The sequence below is a fragment of the Podarcis filfolensis genome (genome assembly GCF_964270895.1).
Source record: "Podarcis filfolensis genome assembly, chromosome: 17".
Classification (NCBI taxonomy): Eukaryota; Metazoa; Chordata; class Lepidosauria; order Squamata; family Lacertidae; genus Podarcis; species Podarcis filfolensis.
Window position 1 is genome coordinate 38,536,905 of NC_139621.1, and position 20,080 is coordinate 38,556,984.

At 44.8% G+C, this 20,080-nt stretch overlaps 1 protein-coding gene across 3 annotated transcripts in view; it reads right to left on the bottom strand.

Annotated features, from left to right (window-relative positions):
• Positions 1-20,080, bottom strand: part of CASR (calcium sensing receptor) — a 52,019-nt gene that overhangs the window by 24,879 nt on the left and 7,060 nt on the right. For 2 of the 3 annotated variants that reach the window (XM_083592962.1, XM_083592963.1), the window contains exons 2-4: positions 13,351-13,806; positions 11,474-11,780; positions 2,036-2,917 (exon numbers count right to left, since the gene is read on the bottom strand). In XM_083592962.1, the coding sequence (XP_083449088.1) occupies positions 2,036-2,917; positions 11,474-11,780; positions 13,351-13,541 (1,380 nt within the window). In that variant the 5' untranslated portion in view covers positions 13,542-13,806. Of the gene's footprint in view, positions 1-2,035; positions 2,918-3,501; positions 3,545-11,473; positions 11,781-13,350; positions 13,807-20,080 lie in introns of those variants that run through there. The other variant, XM_083592964.1, reaches the window with a different exon arrangement.

The following is a 20,080-nucleotide window of genomic DNA, read 5'->3' on the forward strand; positions in this document are numbered from 1 at the left end:
TGCCCTGGAATCTTCAGATAAAAGGCGGTATAAAATTTGAATATGAGTAAGAAAGGAATCACAAGCTGCTTAATAGCCAACAGGCCAACTCTTTGGTCATGTAAATAAGATACTTAACAGCCTTGAGAACAGCCATTAACTTACCGTATTTTTTGCTCTATAAGACTCACTTTTTCCCTCCTAAACAGTAAGGGGAAATGTGTGTGCGTCTTATGGGGCGAATGCAGGCTGCGCAGCTATCCCAGAAGCCAGAACAGCAAGAGGGATTGCTGCTTTCACTGTGCAGCGATCCCTCTTGCTGTTCTGGCTTCTGAGATTCAGAATATATTTTTTCTTGTTTTCCTCCTCCAAAAACTAGGTGCGTCTTGTGGTCTGGTGCGTCTTATAGAGCGAAAAATATGGTAACTAAGAGACTGGTTTGACCACTTCAGCATTTCCTTCTACTACAGAATCCCACCCTACAGATATAATACCACAGGCCTGGAGGGGACCAAACCGGCATCCAAACCAACCCCCTCAATCCTATAATAACACAATGCCTCTGAAATTCAGGTGCAGCTCACCATATCAAGGGGGTGGGATGCAGTACTCATTACGATGCACAGACATAAAAACCTTCCCTTAGAGACAGCAGAGAGGAAGAACAAAAATGAAAGAGGCATATTATTGAATGAAAGTGTATGTGTCCCACACACATGGGGAATTTTAAAAGAAATATACAGTGGTACCTTGGTTTACAACCATAATCCGTTCTGGAGGTCCGTTTGTAAACCAAAACAGATTGTAACCCAAGGCGTGCTTTCGCCAATGGGGCCTCCCAAAAAAATTTGTTCGTAATCCAAAAAAAGGTTGCAAACCGGGACATGCACTTCCGGGTTTGACGTGTTTGTAATTCAAAACGTATGCAAACCAAGACGTATGCAAACCAAGGTACCACTGTATATGATTCTTGAGCTCATCTGATATCTACAAGCCCGAGAGCACCCCCACATTCAAATTGCTGAGCTACCACCCCACCTCCTTTTTCAGTGGGTGGGAGAGAGCAGAAGAGATGGAGGCATGGCAGAATGAATAATCCACATAGCAACGCTGGAGAGGCAGCGCTCATCTGCCACACTATACCGGATCTTCTTCTTGGGTGAATCCTTCCTGTGAAGGTTTAGCCCTAACGTGCTGAACCAGAGATTTAGGGAGCTGCTGAAGAAACAGAGAGAAGAGAAGAGAAGGAATAGGAAAGCTTTTTGAAGGACATAAAAAGGATCAGTGCATGAAACCTGAAAGAGTAAGTGGAGAGGAATAACAGAATGAAGAAGTTGGGTGGGTGAAAGTGGATGGGTGGATGGATCACTAAACAAACCAATGTAGCAGAGAGGGAGAAAGATAGTAGAACTGACTCAAAATGTGAGCTAGAGCAAGCATCTTCAGCCTTTCCAGATCCAGGACCCACTTTTAACCCAAACATGCATTTCGGGACCCCTTTCTTTATCTTTTACCATATATTTGCATGGTGGTCGTGCTCCTGTGGCAACCTACCTTGGTTCAAGCTGTGACTCAACAGTTGAAGACCAGTGAGCTAAATTATTTGGCTCCCTGCCACATCTTCCTCTGCCCTAACCCCTGAAGAGAGTCTCCTCTTCCTGCATGCCGATATATTCCATGATGGCTCCTGTGTCCTTTGACAACAAAAACAGGGGTGGAGTGTTGCCAAGCATAGCCTATCAGTGTTTCTCAAACTTGGGTGTCCAGCTGTTGTTTGACTACAACTCCAATCATCCCTAGCTAGCAGAACCAGTGTCACGGATGATGGGGGTTGTAGCCCAAGAACAGCTGGAGACCCAGGTTTGAGATACACTGGCTTATTGGTAGGGTCTGTGAAACCAGAGGGGAATGTATCACCCAACACGCCACACCTCCCATGGTTAGGCTCTTGCTAAAAGCACTGAAGAAGACCTCTAACAATGCATATATGGTGTTCAATTTTGTGTCTTGTAAACACAGCGTACAGCAATTCTGTAACTGCGGCGGAAAAATTTACCTGCCATGCTTCCACTTTCTTGATGTCAGCACATGACCCATTGGTGAACAGTCCTTTCCCAGGGGTGCAAGTGTATATATCCTGCAAAGCATGGGCAATGGAGTATACGGCCAAGTATACATTGTAAGATATCCGCAGGTGAGTATAATCCATGTAGGGAGTCTCCACACTGGTGATATTTTCGTGCCCAGTACAGGGTGCGCGGAAGGCACTTGTGCCATTCCCAACTCCAGTTCCTTCTTCACAGCTCTTCTGGAAAGAAGCAGAACCTGGATAATTTTTGTTGCTATCTGCCAGGTAGCAGTTAAAAGTCTCCTCCCAAAACTCTTTGATAAATCCATTGTTAACAGATTTCCTCGGATTCACCTTCCGCAGAAAGTTGCGGAAGCCGGGGATCTGCCCTGCCTTCAGAGCAAATCCGATGGTGCCACCCATGACATGAAAGAACTCTGGCATAGCTATCAGCGAAGAGCTGGCCCAGGCTTCACTGGCCAGCCAAATCCTGCCAGTGATGTTACGCGTGACAATCTCTTTGATCAGCGGTTCCAGATCTGGCCCACTTGAGAAAACGACTATCACCTTCGCTGTGGAATTCTCAATGACTTTCACCACCTGCTGGATCTGGTCCTCAGGCAAGTACTGTGCAATGAGCTCACTGAAGTCAATGCAGATGTTTCTCTCCTCGGTCTCTTCCCTGAACTTTTCGATTCCTGGCCGCCCGTAATTGTCATCTGCCGCAATGGTGCCCACCCAGTTCCAGCGGAAGTACTCGACAATGTCTGCCATGGCGGTGGCCTGGTGTTCGTCGTTGGGTATGGTACGCAGGAAAGATTTGTACTCATTCCTGTTGCTCAGCAGACGGCTGGATGAAGCATAGCTAACCTGCGAGAGGGGACAGCGAAAAAGCAGTTAAGCAAACCGAGTAACAGCAGCAAGTCAGCAAAGGTTTCCTTTGCTCTTGTCATCTTGGAATTCTTATGGTGTATGAGGAAAGCGATGCCCCAAACACAAACATTTAAAACGTTCTGAAGGTGTTAGAGCCTGTCTTTCCACCTGGTTACCTCAAACTTTGTCTCATGCTCCATCTACTAAGGTGCAAAATATCCAGAATTACATAGACAAAAAGGTTGGGCGTAACTATTTATTCCCCCCAACGTATGCTTGAAATTGAATTCTCAGTGGGAAGCTGGAATTAGAGTTTATAGGCAGCTGAGACTGTATAATTAAGAAGTCTGACAATAAGATGGAAAAATGGACAGAAATGAATCACATAGAATCCTTCTCCTTTCCTCATGGGGGAAAAAGTTACACTTTGCCTCCTCTCCTCCTTTACTCTTGACAGAAACAAAAGGGAGGAAACCAAGGACTGATCAGGATACCAACCTGAGATCTCCAGTTATAGGGTGGTCTATAAATTCATTAAATCAATAAAATAAAATAATCTAGGCTACTAGGCAGGTCCACACCATATGTTTGAAGTGCATCAAACAGAGATTTAAAGCTCATGCTTTCCCCCCAGATAATCATGGGAACTGTAGTTTCCCCCCAGACTCACAACCCCCAATACCCTCAACAAACTACAGTTCCCAGGATTCTCTTGGGGGAAGTCATGTGCTGTAAATTGTGCATTGCATAGGCTCTAAATGTATTATCAGTGTAGCTGCACATGCAGAGGTGCTGCAATGGACAGAAATGAATGTGGTCACTGGTTATAGGTGGAAGAGAGCATAAAAATTGGGGTGCACAATGACTTTGAAGTGGAGCACATACAACCAGCAGATGTGAAGTTGACAGGGGCAGGTTTTAATTAGGGTGCTAAACAAGATTGTGTAGCACACAGGGACCACAAATGGGTCAGTTCTGAGTGTAGTTTAATTCTTAATTCCTGTTCTCAGAGAACTCCGGGAATTGCAACTCTGTGAGGGGAATAGGAGTCTCCTAGCAACTCTCAGCACCCTTAACAAACTGCATTTCCCAGAATTCTTTGAGGTAAGCCATGACTATTTAAAGTGGTATGATACTGCTTTAAATGAATGGTGCAGATGGGGCCTAGTTCTATACTCTCTCTCATCCTACTCTGATTAACCCCTCTTCCCTCACTCAGTCTGGCTCCCCTCCCCTCATTAATCCCATTCATATGTTAATTGTGTGAAAGTTGTCCTACATAATTACACCCAGGACTATAAAGGGAATTAAAGGTGCACAAAAGCAGGACAACAAAAGGGAAAGGGGGAAAACACCCTGAAGAAATTATTTGTGCATGTCTTCACTGTGAAAATGCAAAGCACACCATGCCTGAATTGACTTTTTGCATGGAGTCCAAAGACAAATAGTAATGACAGGAGACAACATTCTAGGGTGGCCTTAAAAGTAAAGGTAAAGGCACCCCTGACCATTAGGTCCAGTCATGACCGACTCTGGGGTTGCGGCGCTCATCTCGCTTTATTGGCCGAGGAAGCAGGCATACAGCTTCCGGGTCATGTGGCCAGCATGACTAAGCCACTTCTGGAGAACCAGAGCAGCATATGGAAACGCCGTTTACCTTCCCGCCGGAGCAGTACCTATTTATCTACTTGTACTTTGATGTGCTTTCAAACTGCTAGGTTGGCAGGAGCAGGGACTGAGCAACGGGAGCTCACCCCGTTGCGGGGATTCGAAAGGGTGGATGTCGTCGCGGGGATTCGTCGCGGGGATGTCAGTACGGGTGGCCTTACTGACAAATACAGTGGTACCTCGGGTTAAGTACTTAATTTGTTCCGGAGGTCCATACTTAACCTGAAGTTGTTCTTAACCTGAAGCACCACTTTAGCTAATGGGGCCTCCTGCTGCTGCCGTGGCACTGGAGCACAATTTCTGTTCTCATCCTGAAGCAAAGTTCTTAACCTGAAGCACTATTTCTGGGTTAGCGGAGTCTGTAACCTGAAGCGTATGTAACCCGAGGTGCCACTGTAGTAACAAATTACCATGTCCAGGCAGCATCTACCTGAGAGTTTTAAATAACACAGATATTAAACTGCTGATCTTCTGATGTCTCATATCATTGACATTTATGCGTGAAACTCACTCAGCTCCCTCAACACACACTTTAGAAATATGGCTATAGTTCTCAATAACTGCAACAACAATGAATCCACAAACAAAATGTAGTAATCTGACCATTCTGGGTTTGAATTTATAGCATCCTATTATTATGGCTTGGAAGCAAGAATCCACCCTTGGATTTATTTATTTTTTTCTGATAGAATACACTGAGAAGAAGCTATCAGCAAACAGCAATTTTCTTTCTTTCAAAATATAGACACTTACGTTAGAATTTTGGGAAAAAATCTGAAAACTGGGAAATACAAGCTAGCTGTTCCTTAAAAGACAACTCCAGCCATGAGGTTCTAAAATGCAAGAGCACACCTTGCTAATGCAGCTGGACAGCTCATCAACTGGTTAATGTAGGACGCCTTACCATTTGATGCAGCTACCAGTCTTTTGCATGGGACGCAGGTAGTGCTGTGGTCTAAACCACTGAGCCTTGCCGATCAGAAGGTCGGCGGTTCGAATCCCTGCAATGGGGTGAGCTCCCGTTGCTCGGTCCCTGCTCCTGCCAACCTAGCAGTTCAAAAGCACGTCAAAGTGCAAGTAGATAAATAGGTACCGCTCTGGCGGGAAGGCATTTCCGTGAGCTGCTCTGGTTTGCCAGAAGTGGCTTAGTCATGCTGGCCACATGACCCGGAAGCTGTCTGTGGATAAACACCGGCTCCCTCGGCCTATAGAGCGAGATGAGTGCGCAACCCCAGAGTCGTTCGCGACTGGACTGAACGGTCAGGGGTCTCTTTACCTTTACCAGCCTTTAGCACACATTAGAATTCACAGGGTGGGGGCAACGACTCCCTCCCGCTTTTTAATCAATATTGAGAATCACTTCTTGAGTCCACTGTCTGTACTGATCTGTTCATGAAACTTGCCTTCAACTTCTGGAACTGGGAACAAATGCTGCTGGTTCCCCTTTGGTGACTTTAACAATCTACTTGACCTAAAACCTGCTTGACACTGCCTCTCAAAGAACGAGAGATGCAAGGGCTCCTAGAAATCCAGTGCTGAAAGTTTCCTTCAAGACTTTCTCCAAAGGGCTGACATTTGGAGTACTAAACAACTTGCAACCCTCAAAATGGGGGGCGTGAGGGGGAAGAGAAAGAGAGAGAATGCCCTTCCACCCATGCCTTCTCTGTCTCATTTGGTAGAAGTCATGCATGCTTTCTCAGAAAGGCAAACGAAGCAATATTCCCTCCCCGTGCAATCTGCTGGATGGCAAGCAGTATTCATTTGCTGCTTGGTCAGTCTAAATGCTTCCGTCTGCGGAACCTTATCCAACTGCTTCTCATCTGGGAGTGACATACGCTTCCATGAAAAAAGATGAGATATGCTTCCATAAAAACAACTGGTATCTTCCCATAATGGCTTGATAATTGGCAATTTGGAAAGCCAAAGCTGATGGAGAATAAACTTTCCTCCTAATCATGTCCAGTTCTCTGCCCTCCTTATCTATGCGAGCCAAGTAAATTATATGCCCTTCACGGCCTCCACTGCTAATGAGTTAGCTGGGGGATGAGTAAATAGAAAAGAACCCTATGCTGGGTCTTATACATATATTATTTTTAATCTTTCTCCTAGCAGCAGAAGCTGGCACTAGTATCTCCCACAGACAGGAAGCCACATCCAAGAGACCCAGCATTACAAACAAAGACAAAGCTAGAAGACCCATAAATTCCAAATTGAGCTTCTAAATACGGATCAAATGCTTTCAGTAAATGGGGAGGCATTCCTGATTGCACGGGTTTCCCATCACGTGGAACCTCACACTTAGGTTTCCTTCTTGCATATATCCCTGCATATGCACACATATACCGGTGGGACAGGACCAGTGGGACAGAGTCCTTTTGTGAATGCACAAAAGAGGGCTTTGGGGTGCTGGTGTTCAAAGCAACCCTCTGATTCTAAATGAGACGTAGTTTCCACTGCTAAAGCATGTTCTCCTTCATGGAGAGCACGTGTTGCGGTGGGGGCCGCCAGGACACTCCAAAGTTGGGGGCGGGCTAATTGACCGTTGGCCACTGATGCGATTGGGGCTTCCCTTGTTGTTGGGAAGAAGTTAATGTTGCCATTTGTTGACTGACAGCCAGAAATGCTAAAACTCCTTGCACGAGGCTAGGGCTTCCTCTTTTCCAGTGGCGTAGCGTGGGTTGTCAGCACCCGGGGCAAGGCAAGTAATTTGCGCCCCCTAACCCGTGGATTTGCGCCCCCTAACCCGTGGATTTGCGCCCCCTAACCCGTGGATTTGCGCCCCCTAACCCTAACCCCCAGATGTTGCGCCCGGTGCGGCCGGCCCCCCCTGCACCCCCCACGCTACGCCACTGCTCTTTTCACCCGTGCATCGGATTGCCCGTCCCCCCCCCTTCCTAGAATTAGGGTTGTTCGCTTTGACCTTGCTATGCCTGTCATGGGGTCGTCTGCTCTTGGGGCAGGGGCCCGGTAGGAATTTTGTCCATCTGGCTGATTGGCTGGGGCCATTTGGTTTTTGCCTACTGCATAGCAAATCATCGCAACTTGTAAGGTTGCGGTTAGGCATTGGTTTATGGTTTGGTTGGTTGAGGGGCATGGATTGGCTGTGCCTGCCCCTCTAATGCTGCTGCTGCAAGGGATTCCGTTAAAGGAATCGGGGGCTAACTATTGCTTGTCCACTCTGTCAAGGGGGCTCGGGCCATAGCAATGAGCTCCTGGTTGCATTTGGGGTGAGGGCAGGTTCCCTGCTCCGTCGCTAGCACCAAATGTATTCCCCTATTCTGACTTTCGCATCGTGCGGAACGTCAGTCTGTCCCCCATGGTGGGGGCAGATAGTCGCAACCAATGCCTAAGCAACCACTCACAAATTTGTATTTTAATAAAGTTGTGGCCAAAATTATGCCAAAAATCTTAAACAAAAAATCTGTGTGATGTGTGAGTTATTGGGGTGGCACTGGGGACCTCGACACGCAACTTCAACATCACAGACTCTCTATACTTCTAAATTACTAAACATCTGAATGCTATGTCTGCTCTGAACACTGTGTCTCATCTTTGGAACAGAGAAACCTTGCAATAGTAATCCACACTCTCATAACCTTCAGGCTTGATTACTGCAACAGAGTCTATGCGGGGCTGTCCTTGAACCAACTACGTTCATTTTATGCTCCAATAAATTATAGCATATGTGACACTAGGACTGTAAACATTTTATAAACAGGCCAATTAACTTTCAAGCTTTATATTTTTCTACTCCAGTGGAGCACCCAAGAGATTTGCAGCATACAGAAGAAAACACACAGAAAAAATATCATGAACACGAATGAGACTAAAATGCAAGAGAAAGGTGAAGGCAGGGAATCAAGCAGAGGCTTGCCTAAGGACAAACAAAATTCTTCAAATAGGCCGGGGGCGGGAGATAAAAACTGCACGGCATGGAATGCTACAGCTTATGAGCAACAAGAGAGAAGACCTTGTTCCTTTTTTCTACCAACTGTGCCCAGATGGTGGGAGGATATATACAGAAGATACTCCTGCTGATCACAGTGGATGGAGCAGAATACCAGGTGGGAGATAATCCTCATACTGAAACTTCCATATAACGAAGCCAATTAAAACAAGCAAATACAAGCTATTAACAGATGCACCAGCCAATCACAACACCCCAGCTGCAACCCCAGCACAATATATATCTATATATATGTATATGTGTTTATATATACAATATATGTTTGTGTATGTACGTGTATGTCTAAGTGTGTGTGTGCATGAATATGTATATATATATATATGCTTTAAGTAAGGGACGTGGGTGGCGCTGTGGGTTAAACCACAGAGCCTAGGACTTGCCGATCAGAAGGTCGGCGGTTCGAATCCCCGTGACGGGGTGAGCTCCCGTTGCTCAGCCCCAGCTCCTGCCAAGCTAGCAGTTCGAAAGCACGTCAAAGTGCAAGTAGATAAATAGGTACCGCTCTGGCGGGAAGGTAAACGGCGTTTCCGTGCGCTGCTCTGGTTCGCCAGAAGCGGCTTAGTCATGCTGGCCACATGACCCGGAAGCTGTCTGCGGACAAACGCCGACTCCCTCTGCCTATAGAGTGAGATGAGTGCACAACCCCAGAGTCGGCCACGACTGGACCTAATGGTCAGGGATACCTTTACTTTTATATATGCTTTAAAGCAGGTGACTCAGCACAGCCCTGCTTTGCTGCGGTGGGGGTGGGATTGCTCTGGCAGTGTCGGTGGCAAGGGCTGGGCTGGCGGTCCCCTGCCCAGGGCATGTCTGCCCACCCCAAGCACCGGCAGTTGACGCTACGCCACTGCTTTAAAGATGATGTCCAGCCTCTTGAATTAGGCCCATAAATGAAACAAGCAGCCAGTGAGGTTGGTATAAAGGAACTGGAAAGCTCGTTACAATTCTGATAGCTGCAGTTTGAACCAGATGTCCAAATACTCTTCGAAGGCAGCCCCCCTCAGAGTGCTTCACAGTAATCCAGTTTCTGAAGCCACGTGCAACCATGACTAGGAACAGACACTAGTTGGCACACCAGTTTAAGATACTTCTGGTCACCACTACCATCTGAAAGCAAATCTATACCATAGATTTAAAGCACATGGCTTTGCACAAAGAATCCTAGGAACTGTAGCTCACCTCTCAGAGCACTACAGTTTCCAGCACCCTTAACAAACTACAGCTCCCAGAATTCTCTGGGGGAATTCATGTCCTTTAAACGTCTGGTGTATACCCAGCCTGACATTATATAAGCAACATCAGACCCCCCCAATCTACAAACCTGATTTTTTAAATGTAGAGTGCTACCTAACCCAAAACAAACTATCCCTATCACTAGGCCTGCACTTCCACTGACCAAAGCATTTTCTGCGTTCTCTGGATTAAAGTTTCTCCTTTTTTACACATAATTCTATTTATAGTTTTCATTTATATACATTACAATAATGATTCAACCATAATTTTAACATTTCTGACTTCGACTCCCTTCCCCCTTTCTGCAATTCTTTACATTTATTTTCGACCTTTCCTGCATACTCCAAATTATCTTAACTTATTCCTTTATTTATCTATTCTCATATATATTTTTGAAACTGCAGGTTTTTACAATAATCCTGCCAATATCTTGATCTGTTTACAGTTTGTTTGTAAATACTCAATAGACTATTTCCATTCCTTTCTAAAAAGTTTGTTATCTTGATTTCTTATTCTTCTGGTAAGTTTTGCCATTTCTGCATACTCTATTAGTTTCTGTAACCATTCTTCTCTCGTTCTCTTCCTTTCATTTTGGGCAAATACCATTCTTGCAGCTGTGGTCGCATACATAAATAAATTTCTATACTGTTTAGGTAGTTCTGATCCCATAATTCCCAAGTGGTACCTCAGGTTAAGAACAGTTTCAGGTTAAGAACAGACCTCCGGAACTAATTAAGTTCTTAACCCGAGGTACCACTGTACAGTGGTACCTCTGGTTACGTACTTAATTTGTTCCAGAGGTCTGTTCTTAGCCTGAAACTGTTCTTAACCTGAAGCACCACTTTAGCTAATGGGGCCTCCCGCTACCGCTGCGCCGCCATTGCGCAATTTCTGTTCTCATCCTGAAGCAAAGTTCTTAACCCGAGGTACTATTTCTGGGTTAGCGGAGTCTGTAACCTGAAGCGTCTGCAACCTGAGGTACCACTGTATATATTCTGCCAATTATCCAGTCTCTCCAGTGCCAGATTAAATCCTTTTAGATGGAATTTTAGTCAGAATTGGTTCTTCATTTCCCTTGTGTTTTAGACTTCCTTTTAATTTGTGACTCCTTTAGGGACGCACACACATACACATGCACACACACAGAGAGAGAAAGAAAGAGAGAAAGAGAGAAAGAGAGAGAGAGAGAGAGAGAGAGAGAGAGAGAGAGAGAGAGAGAGAGAGACTATATATATATATTGTGCAAATTGTTTCCCTGGTTTGTTATACACCACCCTGGAAACTTCTGATGAAGGGTGGTTAAGAAATATCTTAAGTGAATAGATAAGATTGCTTCCCTGTCTTAAGATGGAAAGGAGAGGTACAACTTCTTGTCATCAGCATACTGTTGACAGCAGAATTCAGCCAATAGCCTCCAGCAGCTTCAAGTAGATGCTAACCAGCATGAGAAGACAGAACTCTGCAGAACCCAATTACAAATGGCCAACATGGAGACAGGACTTAGGTAGCCGACAAATTACGTTCAAGTTTTATTCTGCCAGTCTTTTGTGTACTTTAGTCTTGCTGGCTGTGATTTGTTTTATCTGCTTTTAGTTTGGATTTTGAATGCTCTTTGGTGTTAATGAGCTGAAAAGCCCCCATGCTACACACACACATTCGGGAAAAGAGTAGCATATATTCAGTACCTGAGGTATGTAAAAGAGACCCAGAAGATTGGCCACGGCAGTAGAGATCCCAGAACCAGTTGCTCCCACCACTGCGATTGTGGAGGGAATGTGCTCTGAGCAATTGCAGAACTCATCCAGATTCAGAGAGTCTATCTTGTTTTGGGCCACAAAACTCAGCGTGGCTTCCAGGGCTTTGGAGACTGTGTTGCAGGTATCAAATATGCTGTATCCAAGAGTCATGTTGGGAAGAAGCGTTGGACTGTTATTAATTTCCTCAATGGCAAAGATCATGGCCTGAAGCCAACGGAAACCACGAAAATTATACCTGCGAGAAAGAGGGGGGAAATTAAAATAATGACAACTGGCTTGAAGGCGGGGAAAAGAGTGAAGAACAAGTGTCTGAGTAAACTAAGGCGCATGGCCAAAGTCTATCTTTCCATCAAAGAGCTATGATTCTATTCATTTCAAAGAAGTAAACTCAAAACTGCAGAACAACTGGCCATTTCATACATGCTGAAACCGATCAAGATTAATTCTGATAGTGACAGGCGATATGTGTAACGTTGTTGATTCTTCTGGACCTCTCAATTTTTAAAAAATACCTATTGACCAAGGTATCCTTCTGGAACTGCTTCTTAGGCAGACATCCTCAAACTCGGCCCTCCAGCTGTTTTGGGACTACAATTCCCATCATCCTTGACCACTGGTCCTGTTAGCTAGGGATGATGGGAGTTGTAGTCCCCAAACAGCTGGAGGGCCGAGTTTGGGGATGCCTGTTCTTAGGGATAGCACATGCAGGGGAAGGGCAGGCACTGCACTGCCATGGTTCTAGTCATTTGGGGGAAGTAGGTTCCAAAAGGTAGGCTGGAAAACTATTATTCTTCCCATTAGGAGTTATCCTAGCCACCTGGACCCCTAGTCAATCCGAACAATTATTTGCATAAAGAGGAACTTTTGTGATGGTGCTAAAACCAATCGGCTTCAAGCACTCCAATTGCTGACCTCCACGAGTCACTAACAGAATGCAGGGCAATAGCACCCACATCTGTGGAGAGCTCTCAGAGTCAGGCCAGTAATAGCAAGGTAGTTTTAACCTCCTCCACCCTCCCTCAGTGCTCCCAATGCACTTTGCTCCAATTTTGCCTACTGTGGGAGCAAAGGAGGAGGTGGTTATGTATTTGTCTGATAAGTTTGCATGCCCTGAAATGAAGTTTCACAGCTGATCTGTAGTTTCTTTGCCCACCACTGTGCTATATCAGTGCTGGGTAAAGAACATAGCTGTCAACTTACAGATTTGAAAATAAGGGGCCAGCAGCCTCAAAAATAAGGGATCAGCAGCCAAAATAAGGGATTTTCCGAGCACAGGTATGTTCAACTTCTGAGCCCCTCAGAGCCAAAGGCAGAAAGCCCAGCCAGCAGCCAAACGAAGCCTCAAGGAAAACCACCGTCACCTCTCTGCTGGGAAGCGCTGAGCAAAGGCGAGTCCCCAGGCAACGCAGCCGATTTGATCGGCACAAGGCATGCAAGCTCCACCCCCCCAGTCATTCTTAGACTCCTTATTGGGTGAGCAGCACAGCCAAGCAACACAGTTGGAGCCTCCCTCCTCCCTGGCCGGCAGGGAGGGAGGGAGAGGAGCTGCTTCCTCTGAAACCCGGGAAATTTAAGGGACATCATCAATAAGGGACAGCAGCGGGACACGGCGCTGGGATAAGGGACTGTCCCGCCAAATAAGGGACGCTTGACAGCTATGGTAAAGAAACTTTCAGCCTACACATTTGCAGGGACAAGAATTGCAACAGAGTTTGGGAGCCTGCCAATACAGCACTTAGTTTGAACTTGGTGGGTAGCAGGCTTTGGGAGTGAGCGACCGTTAACACATTTTCGCTTGGGCTCACCTTATGCATTCAACGGATTCTGGTCTAGATTTCAGATCCTGGTGTTTAGCAGCCACTCCAAAATGAATGGGGAACAGCCCCCCAAGAATAATGTCTCCTTTCTTCTGTGCCCTTTGATTCGGTCCATAGGCATAGGCAGAGGTATTCCAAGTAAACGCAAAGAGAAGCAAACAGAAACTATAAAAAGTCATCGTTCCTCCTTTTCCCGAGGGACAGAGGTTGCAAACTTCAAAATGGCTACACAAGAGGAGCAGGCCTAATAACCTTCAACAAGCCTTTTCACTTCTGAACACTGCGCACTGCGGATCTGGTGGGGATGCTTGGTGTACGGTAAGCCACAGGATAGCAGCCATAATTCCACCATCTCCTCAGTGGTCTTCTCCATCGCAGTTGACCCAATCCAGCAGTTTCTTGCTTCCTCGTCGCTTGTCAGACGGAGCCCATCTTCAAGACCCCCTAAAAAGAAAATGGAGATGTAAAGAAGTTATCTCAGGTGCACTCTGAGCTGTCCATAGACTGTGCCTCTTCCCCAATACCATCACCTTAAAAATAAGGGGTGCACTATGCCAGGGCTTCCCAAATTGTGGTCCATGACCCACCAGTGGTTTGTGAGCATCAGTTGGGTGGTCTGTGGCATGTCAGCACTCAACATTCATATTGATTTTCACTGTATTTTTTCTTGCTTCGTTTACTTCTGTTGCATTTTATTGTATTGCAGTTTGAATTCAATACAGCGGTACCTCGGGTTACAAACACCTTGGGTTACAGACTCTGCTAACCCAGAAGTAGTACCTTGGGTTAAGAATTTTACCTCAGGATGAGAACATAAATCGTGCGGCGGCACAGCGGCAGCGGGAGGCCCCATTAGCTAAAGTGGTACCTCAGGTTAAGAACGGTTTCAGGTGAAGAATGGACCTCCGGAACCAATTAAGTTCGTAACCAGAGGTACCACTGAATAAGACAAGAAGCAATGAAAACACAGTTAAAATTACACAGCACCAAGCACAGCATATTGCAACTTCTATAACAGGCAGAAAGATCAGCAAATGACCCGTCAAGACCACCAGCAATTTTAAAGGGGTTCATGAAGGAGAAAAGGTTTGGGATTGGAAACCACTGCACTACGCAGCTTACAGATTCATTCAGTTTCCTTTCTCCTGAGTCGTTTGATAATATACAGTACGTGGTTTTAAAGTTTGTTTCCATAAATTACTTTGTGGTGGGGGAAAGCAACGCATCACTAACAATAAAAGGGCGCCTTATGCCTGTCAACAGAATCACCCCCGAAGTCAGGTTACAAATCATGATGTCCGCAGCTCACATCTCTGATCTCAAAGTCCTTCATTATTTTGCTGTTAAACATATTTATAGGCTACCTACAGTGCAAAACACCTCAGGCAGCCCACATGTTAAAAGTGACAAGGAGAAAATGCAATGAAATGAATTTTTAAAAATTGCAGAAACAGCAAGGCAAGACAAATAAATAAAATTCAACAGAACAGCACAGCCACTAAAACCTGTACACAACCCTATTGGAAAGCCTGGACAAAGAGGAGGGTCTCTGCCTGGCGCAGAAAAGACGCAACATTTGGGGACAGGCTAGGAGGGGCATTTCGCATAAGTGGTGCCACAACCACCATAGCACTCTCCCCAGTCAGCTCTTGTCAAGTTTGAGAGAGTGGGGACGTTGATAGGAGCAGGGAGTTGTAGATAAATGTAGTGTTTGGACAGGTTTGTGTGATAAAAGGTTGCTTTTTCGGGTTCAGGTCTTTAAAACTTAGCCACCAGCTCCTTGAATAATTTGTAATGACCCTCCAACCCTTGTTGTGTTTGGCCTCAGAACATCTCTATGATGTTGGTCATTGCTACTATGATTGTGGAACCGAGGCAGAGAGAAAGTGTATTGTCAATGCCATGCAACCAGTTCATGACAAACCCAAGTCCAGTCATGGCACATCACGTTTCCGAGCACAATTCAAAGTGTTGGTGCTGACCTTTAAAGCCCTAAATGGCCTCGGTCCAGTATATCTGAAGGAGCGTCTCCACCCCCATCATTCTACCTAGACACTGAGGTCCAGCGCCGAGGGCCTTCTGGCGGTTCCCTTGCTGCGAGAAGCCAAGTTACAGGGAACCAGGCAGAGGGCCTTCTCTGTAGTGGCGCCCTCCCTGTGGAACGCCCTCCCACCAGATGTCAAAGAGAACAACAACTACCTGACTACCTTCTTGATATCCTTCTTGACCAGAACTGTATACAGTATTCCAAATGCATTCACAGAATCATAGAATTGTAGAGTTGGAAGGGACCATGAGGGTCATCTAGTCCAACCCCCTATAATGCAGGAATCTTGCACCCAATATGGGTCTTGAACCCACAGCCTTGAGATGAAGAGTCTCATGCTCTACCAACTGAGCTATCTGTTCACACCATAGATTTGTATAATGGCATTATGATATTGGCAGTTTTATTTTTCAATTCATTTCCCAAGGATCCCTAGAATGAAATCTGCCTTCTTCATGGCCAATGCACACTGGGTTGGCCTCTTCATTAAGCTGTCTACTATGACCAGCGTTGGAAATTCGCCAGGCACATTGTGCACCTTGCAGTTGGCCACTTGCAACCAAGTGAAGAAGCTCAGGTGCCAGGATGGCGCCTGATGTCTCCACCAACTGGAGGTGCATGCCAGCAGATTCTTGGATCTTGACTGTTTTCACACACTAGCAACGCATCCTCTAGAATTCTTTCATTATATTTTATCCGCACAGAATAAATTTCAGGAACCAAAAAGCTGTACTGAAAAATACAACTTTCAAGCCATCCGGCCCCAAAATGGCAACTAGGCATTCCGTTTTCACAACTGCAAACCTGGTTTAAGGAGCCATTTGGTGCCTAGCTTAAAAAGCAGAGACATCACCTTGCCAACAAAGGTCCATATAGTTCAAGCCATGGTTTTCCCAGTGGTGATGTATGGAAGTGAGAGCTGGACCATAAAGAAGGCTGATCGCCGAAGAATGGATGCTTTTGAATTCTGGTGCTGGAGGAGACTCTTGAGAGTCCCATGGACTGCAAGAAGATCAAACCTCTCCATTCTGAAGGAAATCAGCCCTGAGGGCTCACTGGAAGGACAGATCCTGAAGCTGAGGCTGCAAGACTTTGGCCACCTCATGAGAAGAGAAGACTCCCTGGAAAAGACCCTGATTTTGGGAAAGATGGAGTGCACAAGGAGAAGGAGATGACAGAGGACAAGATGGTTGGACAGTGTTCTCGAAGCTACTAACATGAGTTTGACCAAACTGCGGGAGGCAGTGGAAGACAGGAGTGCCTGGCGTGCTCTGGTCCAGGGGGTCACCAAGAGTCGGACACAACTAAACAACAACAAATTATATGTCCGAGTTTCAAACACTGACTACGACCCCAAGTTCTTACTCCTGGTCTGTCACTGCAAGTTCAGACCCCATGAGCATATATGTGAAATTGAGATACTTTTGCCCCAACGTGCATCATTTTACACTTCTGTAGCCAGACAGTCCTACAAAGAAAGGACTAAGAATGTTGTTGAATAGGTGGGGCAGGTCAAAGGATCCTAGACTCACGTGCCCCGCCCCCCAGCAGACAAATCCACAATAGCTCTGAGTAGCAGAGAGCACAGGTCTGAAAGCAGAAACGGTACAGCATAGCAACTTTAATTCTTATAACTGCAGCCCGTACCAATAATTTGCTAATACCCGACTCTACCGGGGATCCTAACTAATGGACAGTAATGAGGGCAGCCCGGCTTAAGTGCACAATGTCCCTTAAAATAATTTTTGGAAGTGTATATTTTTTTTATCAAAAACCGAATTATATTGGTTACACTTTCTCTCTGTGAAGGTGATCTTTCTGCACAAGCTGGAATGTGCAAACACCTCGGGTCACCCTTCAGTGAGCATCAGCCAGCTCACCTCCCTGCCAAGTCCACGGCAACACACGTTCCATCTCCGGGACGACGGTGTGACTTTTGGAGGCTCTATGCCTCATTTAGCCCTGGTAATGGCCTAATTGGGTTGGAAAAATGCAGGGGCAGGAGTGCGATTAAAAAACCAGCTTTGTGGTGCCTATTTCAGCCGTTGGAGAGGAAGGGAAGGAAGCAAAGAAGAACAAACTTCGACAAAAGGCTTTCTACTCTCAGCACTTAATAGTAGATCTTTGCTTTTAATGAAGGCCGATGCGACCTGTAACACTGGGCATTATCCCTGAAAGTATGAAGAGGGTCAGTGCAAAACACGCACATCATCTCTGTTAAAGGTCTGTGCATGATTCACTCTCTACAGTTCCGTAAAAACACAAACACAAAAAACCTACTCCACCCCCTTTCGAACCCAAAGGCTTTGCCTTCAGCTCTCTGAGCAGACTGTAGTTATTGCAGAGTTAATAGATGATTTTACTTGGCAGGAATGAAAGTGACACAGGGGAATTCGAGTGACGAACCCCGCCATTCATTCAAAACACATCAGTTTGGGCAGTTCCACTATGCACTTTTTACACAAATCCATTAGAATATGTGATCCTTGATAACATTTCGCTGGTCAATTGCGCAAATAGTGCTTATTCCTGCTATAATTTCTCCCGTATTTCACAAATGCTTTAAAACGTCACATTTTATCAATGCTCCAAGGCTTCTAAAATTACTGCTAAAAGGACGTTTTTGCTTTTTAAAAAGCACAAACAGATATCCTAACGTACACGTTGGAACATGCAAGTGTTACAAAAGACGAGGGTTGACATCTTAAAAACATAACATTTTAGGGTTTATTTCTGAGGAAGCATCCACAAGTGTGCTCTTTGGTCCGATTATTTGGAAGTAGCAATAAAATAAAACAAAACAAATAAGAGTTGTGTATGCTTTCTTCCCATGCCTAGTTTGGCAATTGCTACTTTAGACCAACAATAAAGCTCTAGTATGTGACATTTCTAAACTTACATTAGACAACATTTTAAGCCACTTTAGCCTCAGCCCCCAACTCATACAGGTATAGGATTGCACCATAAATATTCCAGCAGGGGGAGAGATGGGAAGGAAGGCCCACTCCATCAGACAGACTGACAGACCAGCTGCCTTTTGACTCCTCCCCAATCTGAGCTGTTTCCATTCAAGCTGGTGTTTAAGGAACTACGTAACTTTAAGAACTGGTGCCTAAATTTGCTTCTTTTGATTTTCATTCCCCCTCCATTATATTGTAAGTGTGGAAGGGCTGCCTTTTGTTGCAGCTGTTGATTTTATTGTCGTTGCTGCTGCTGCTGCACTGAGAGACTTTGGGGCTGAAAACCAGGGTGATGGATAGATAAATGCGTTAAGGATAATGTTGCACAATCAGTATTTTCAAAACCACTGCTGGCATTTCTCAATTAAATAAACCACCATATATTAATTCTACTATTAATTTGGGATTCTAGGGAAGCATTTACATAATTTATTAGTGTTACATTTTGGAAACAGCTAAGCTTAAGGAAGCGTGAACAAACTGGTTTTTGCAAGGTTATCAAAACTGTTACCAGCTATGAAAATGCTTGCAGGGGAGGAAGTGACTTATAAGACATAGTAATTTCAGTACGGAGATCAATAATACAGAATGAATAAGGAATTGAACCCAGTGTGTTTTGACTATACACAATTTTGGCTTTAGGGATGATCCCCAGAATGTAACAACTGTGTAAATTGCAGGCTTACTATACAAATTCTATGATTCTATGTATGGAACTTTAAAAATATTCTATGACACAGATGCCTTTTCCCCCTCAAAAGGTAAAAAGTTTTTTAAAAATTACTGAAAATAGTAGTAGATAACAGGTGCTCAATGTAATAAAAATGAGCAACCGCTGTATACCCCTCTGATATTTAATGAGAAGGGGGTATAAATACTTTTATTTGTAAATTAATTAAATTATGTCAAAACTAATTATTTCTCTTTCTTGTACTCATAAAGCTTTACTTAATAAGTTTTGATCAAGACTGGTATTAAGTTAAAATATTTTTGCACACCATCAACATGCAGTTCATCTTAGTAACTAGCTCTCCATTTGGCTTTTTCTGTAAGTTCCAATAGAGCATTTGTTTTAAAATATAGATTCCTGCCCATATCTATTCCCCTGTGTGTTTTTTTTAAACTTAATTTCACTAAAGCAAGTTTTTCCCCTTATGTCAGCACTATGAGAGTTGCACCTGCGTTTGTGTCATGAGACCCAGATGAGTTCAAATGCTAACACTGTTATACTGTGGGAGATACTTCAGTGAAGCAGAACGAGCCCAGGTTGATTTTTGGATAATAGGCTTGAGGCTGCACTGTCAGCAAACAGAAAATCCTGTTTTGACTCAAAAGCTAAGTGAAATAAAGACAGAATGCATTGGAATTGAATAGGGCACAGAAAGGAGCCTACTTTTCATATGGTTTGAAAATTACCAACAAATAGTTACTAGAGGAAAAGGAATTGGTGAGGAGGAGGAAAAGGTTTTCCTTTTCTGTCTGTTGCCCCCACTGCTGCCCCTCTGAGTCAGATAGCTTATTGCAAGTGTGGTTGCTTTATTCTCAACAGTTCTTAGTGCCACATTCTGTATTATACATTTGAAGCACAGTTAAAGCACGTGACTTCCCACAAAGAATCCTGTAATTTCTACCTCACAGACCTACAATTCCCAGAATCCTTTACAAGCTATAGTTCCCAGAATTCTTTGGCATGTGTTTTTCACTATGCATT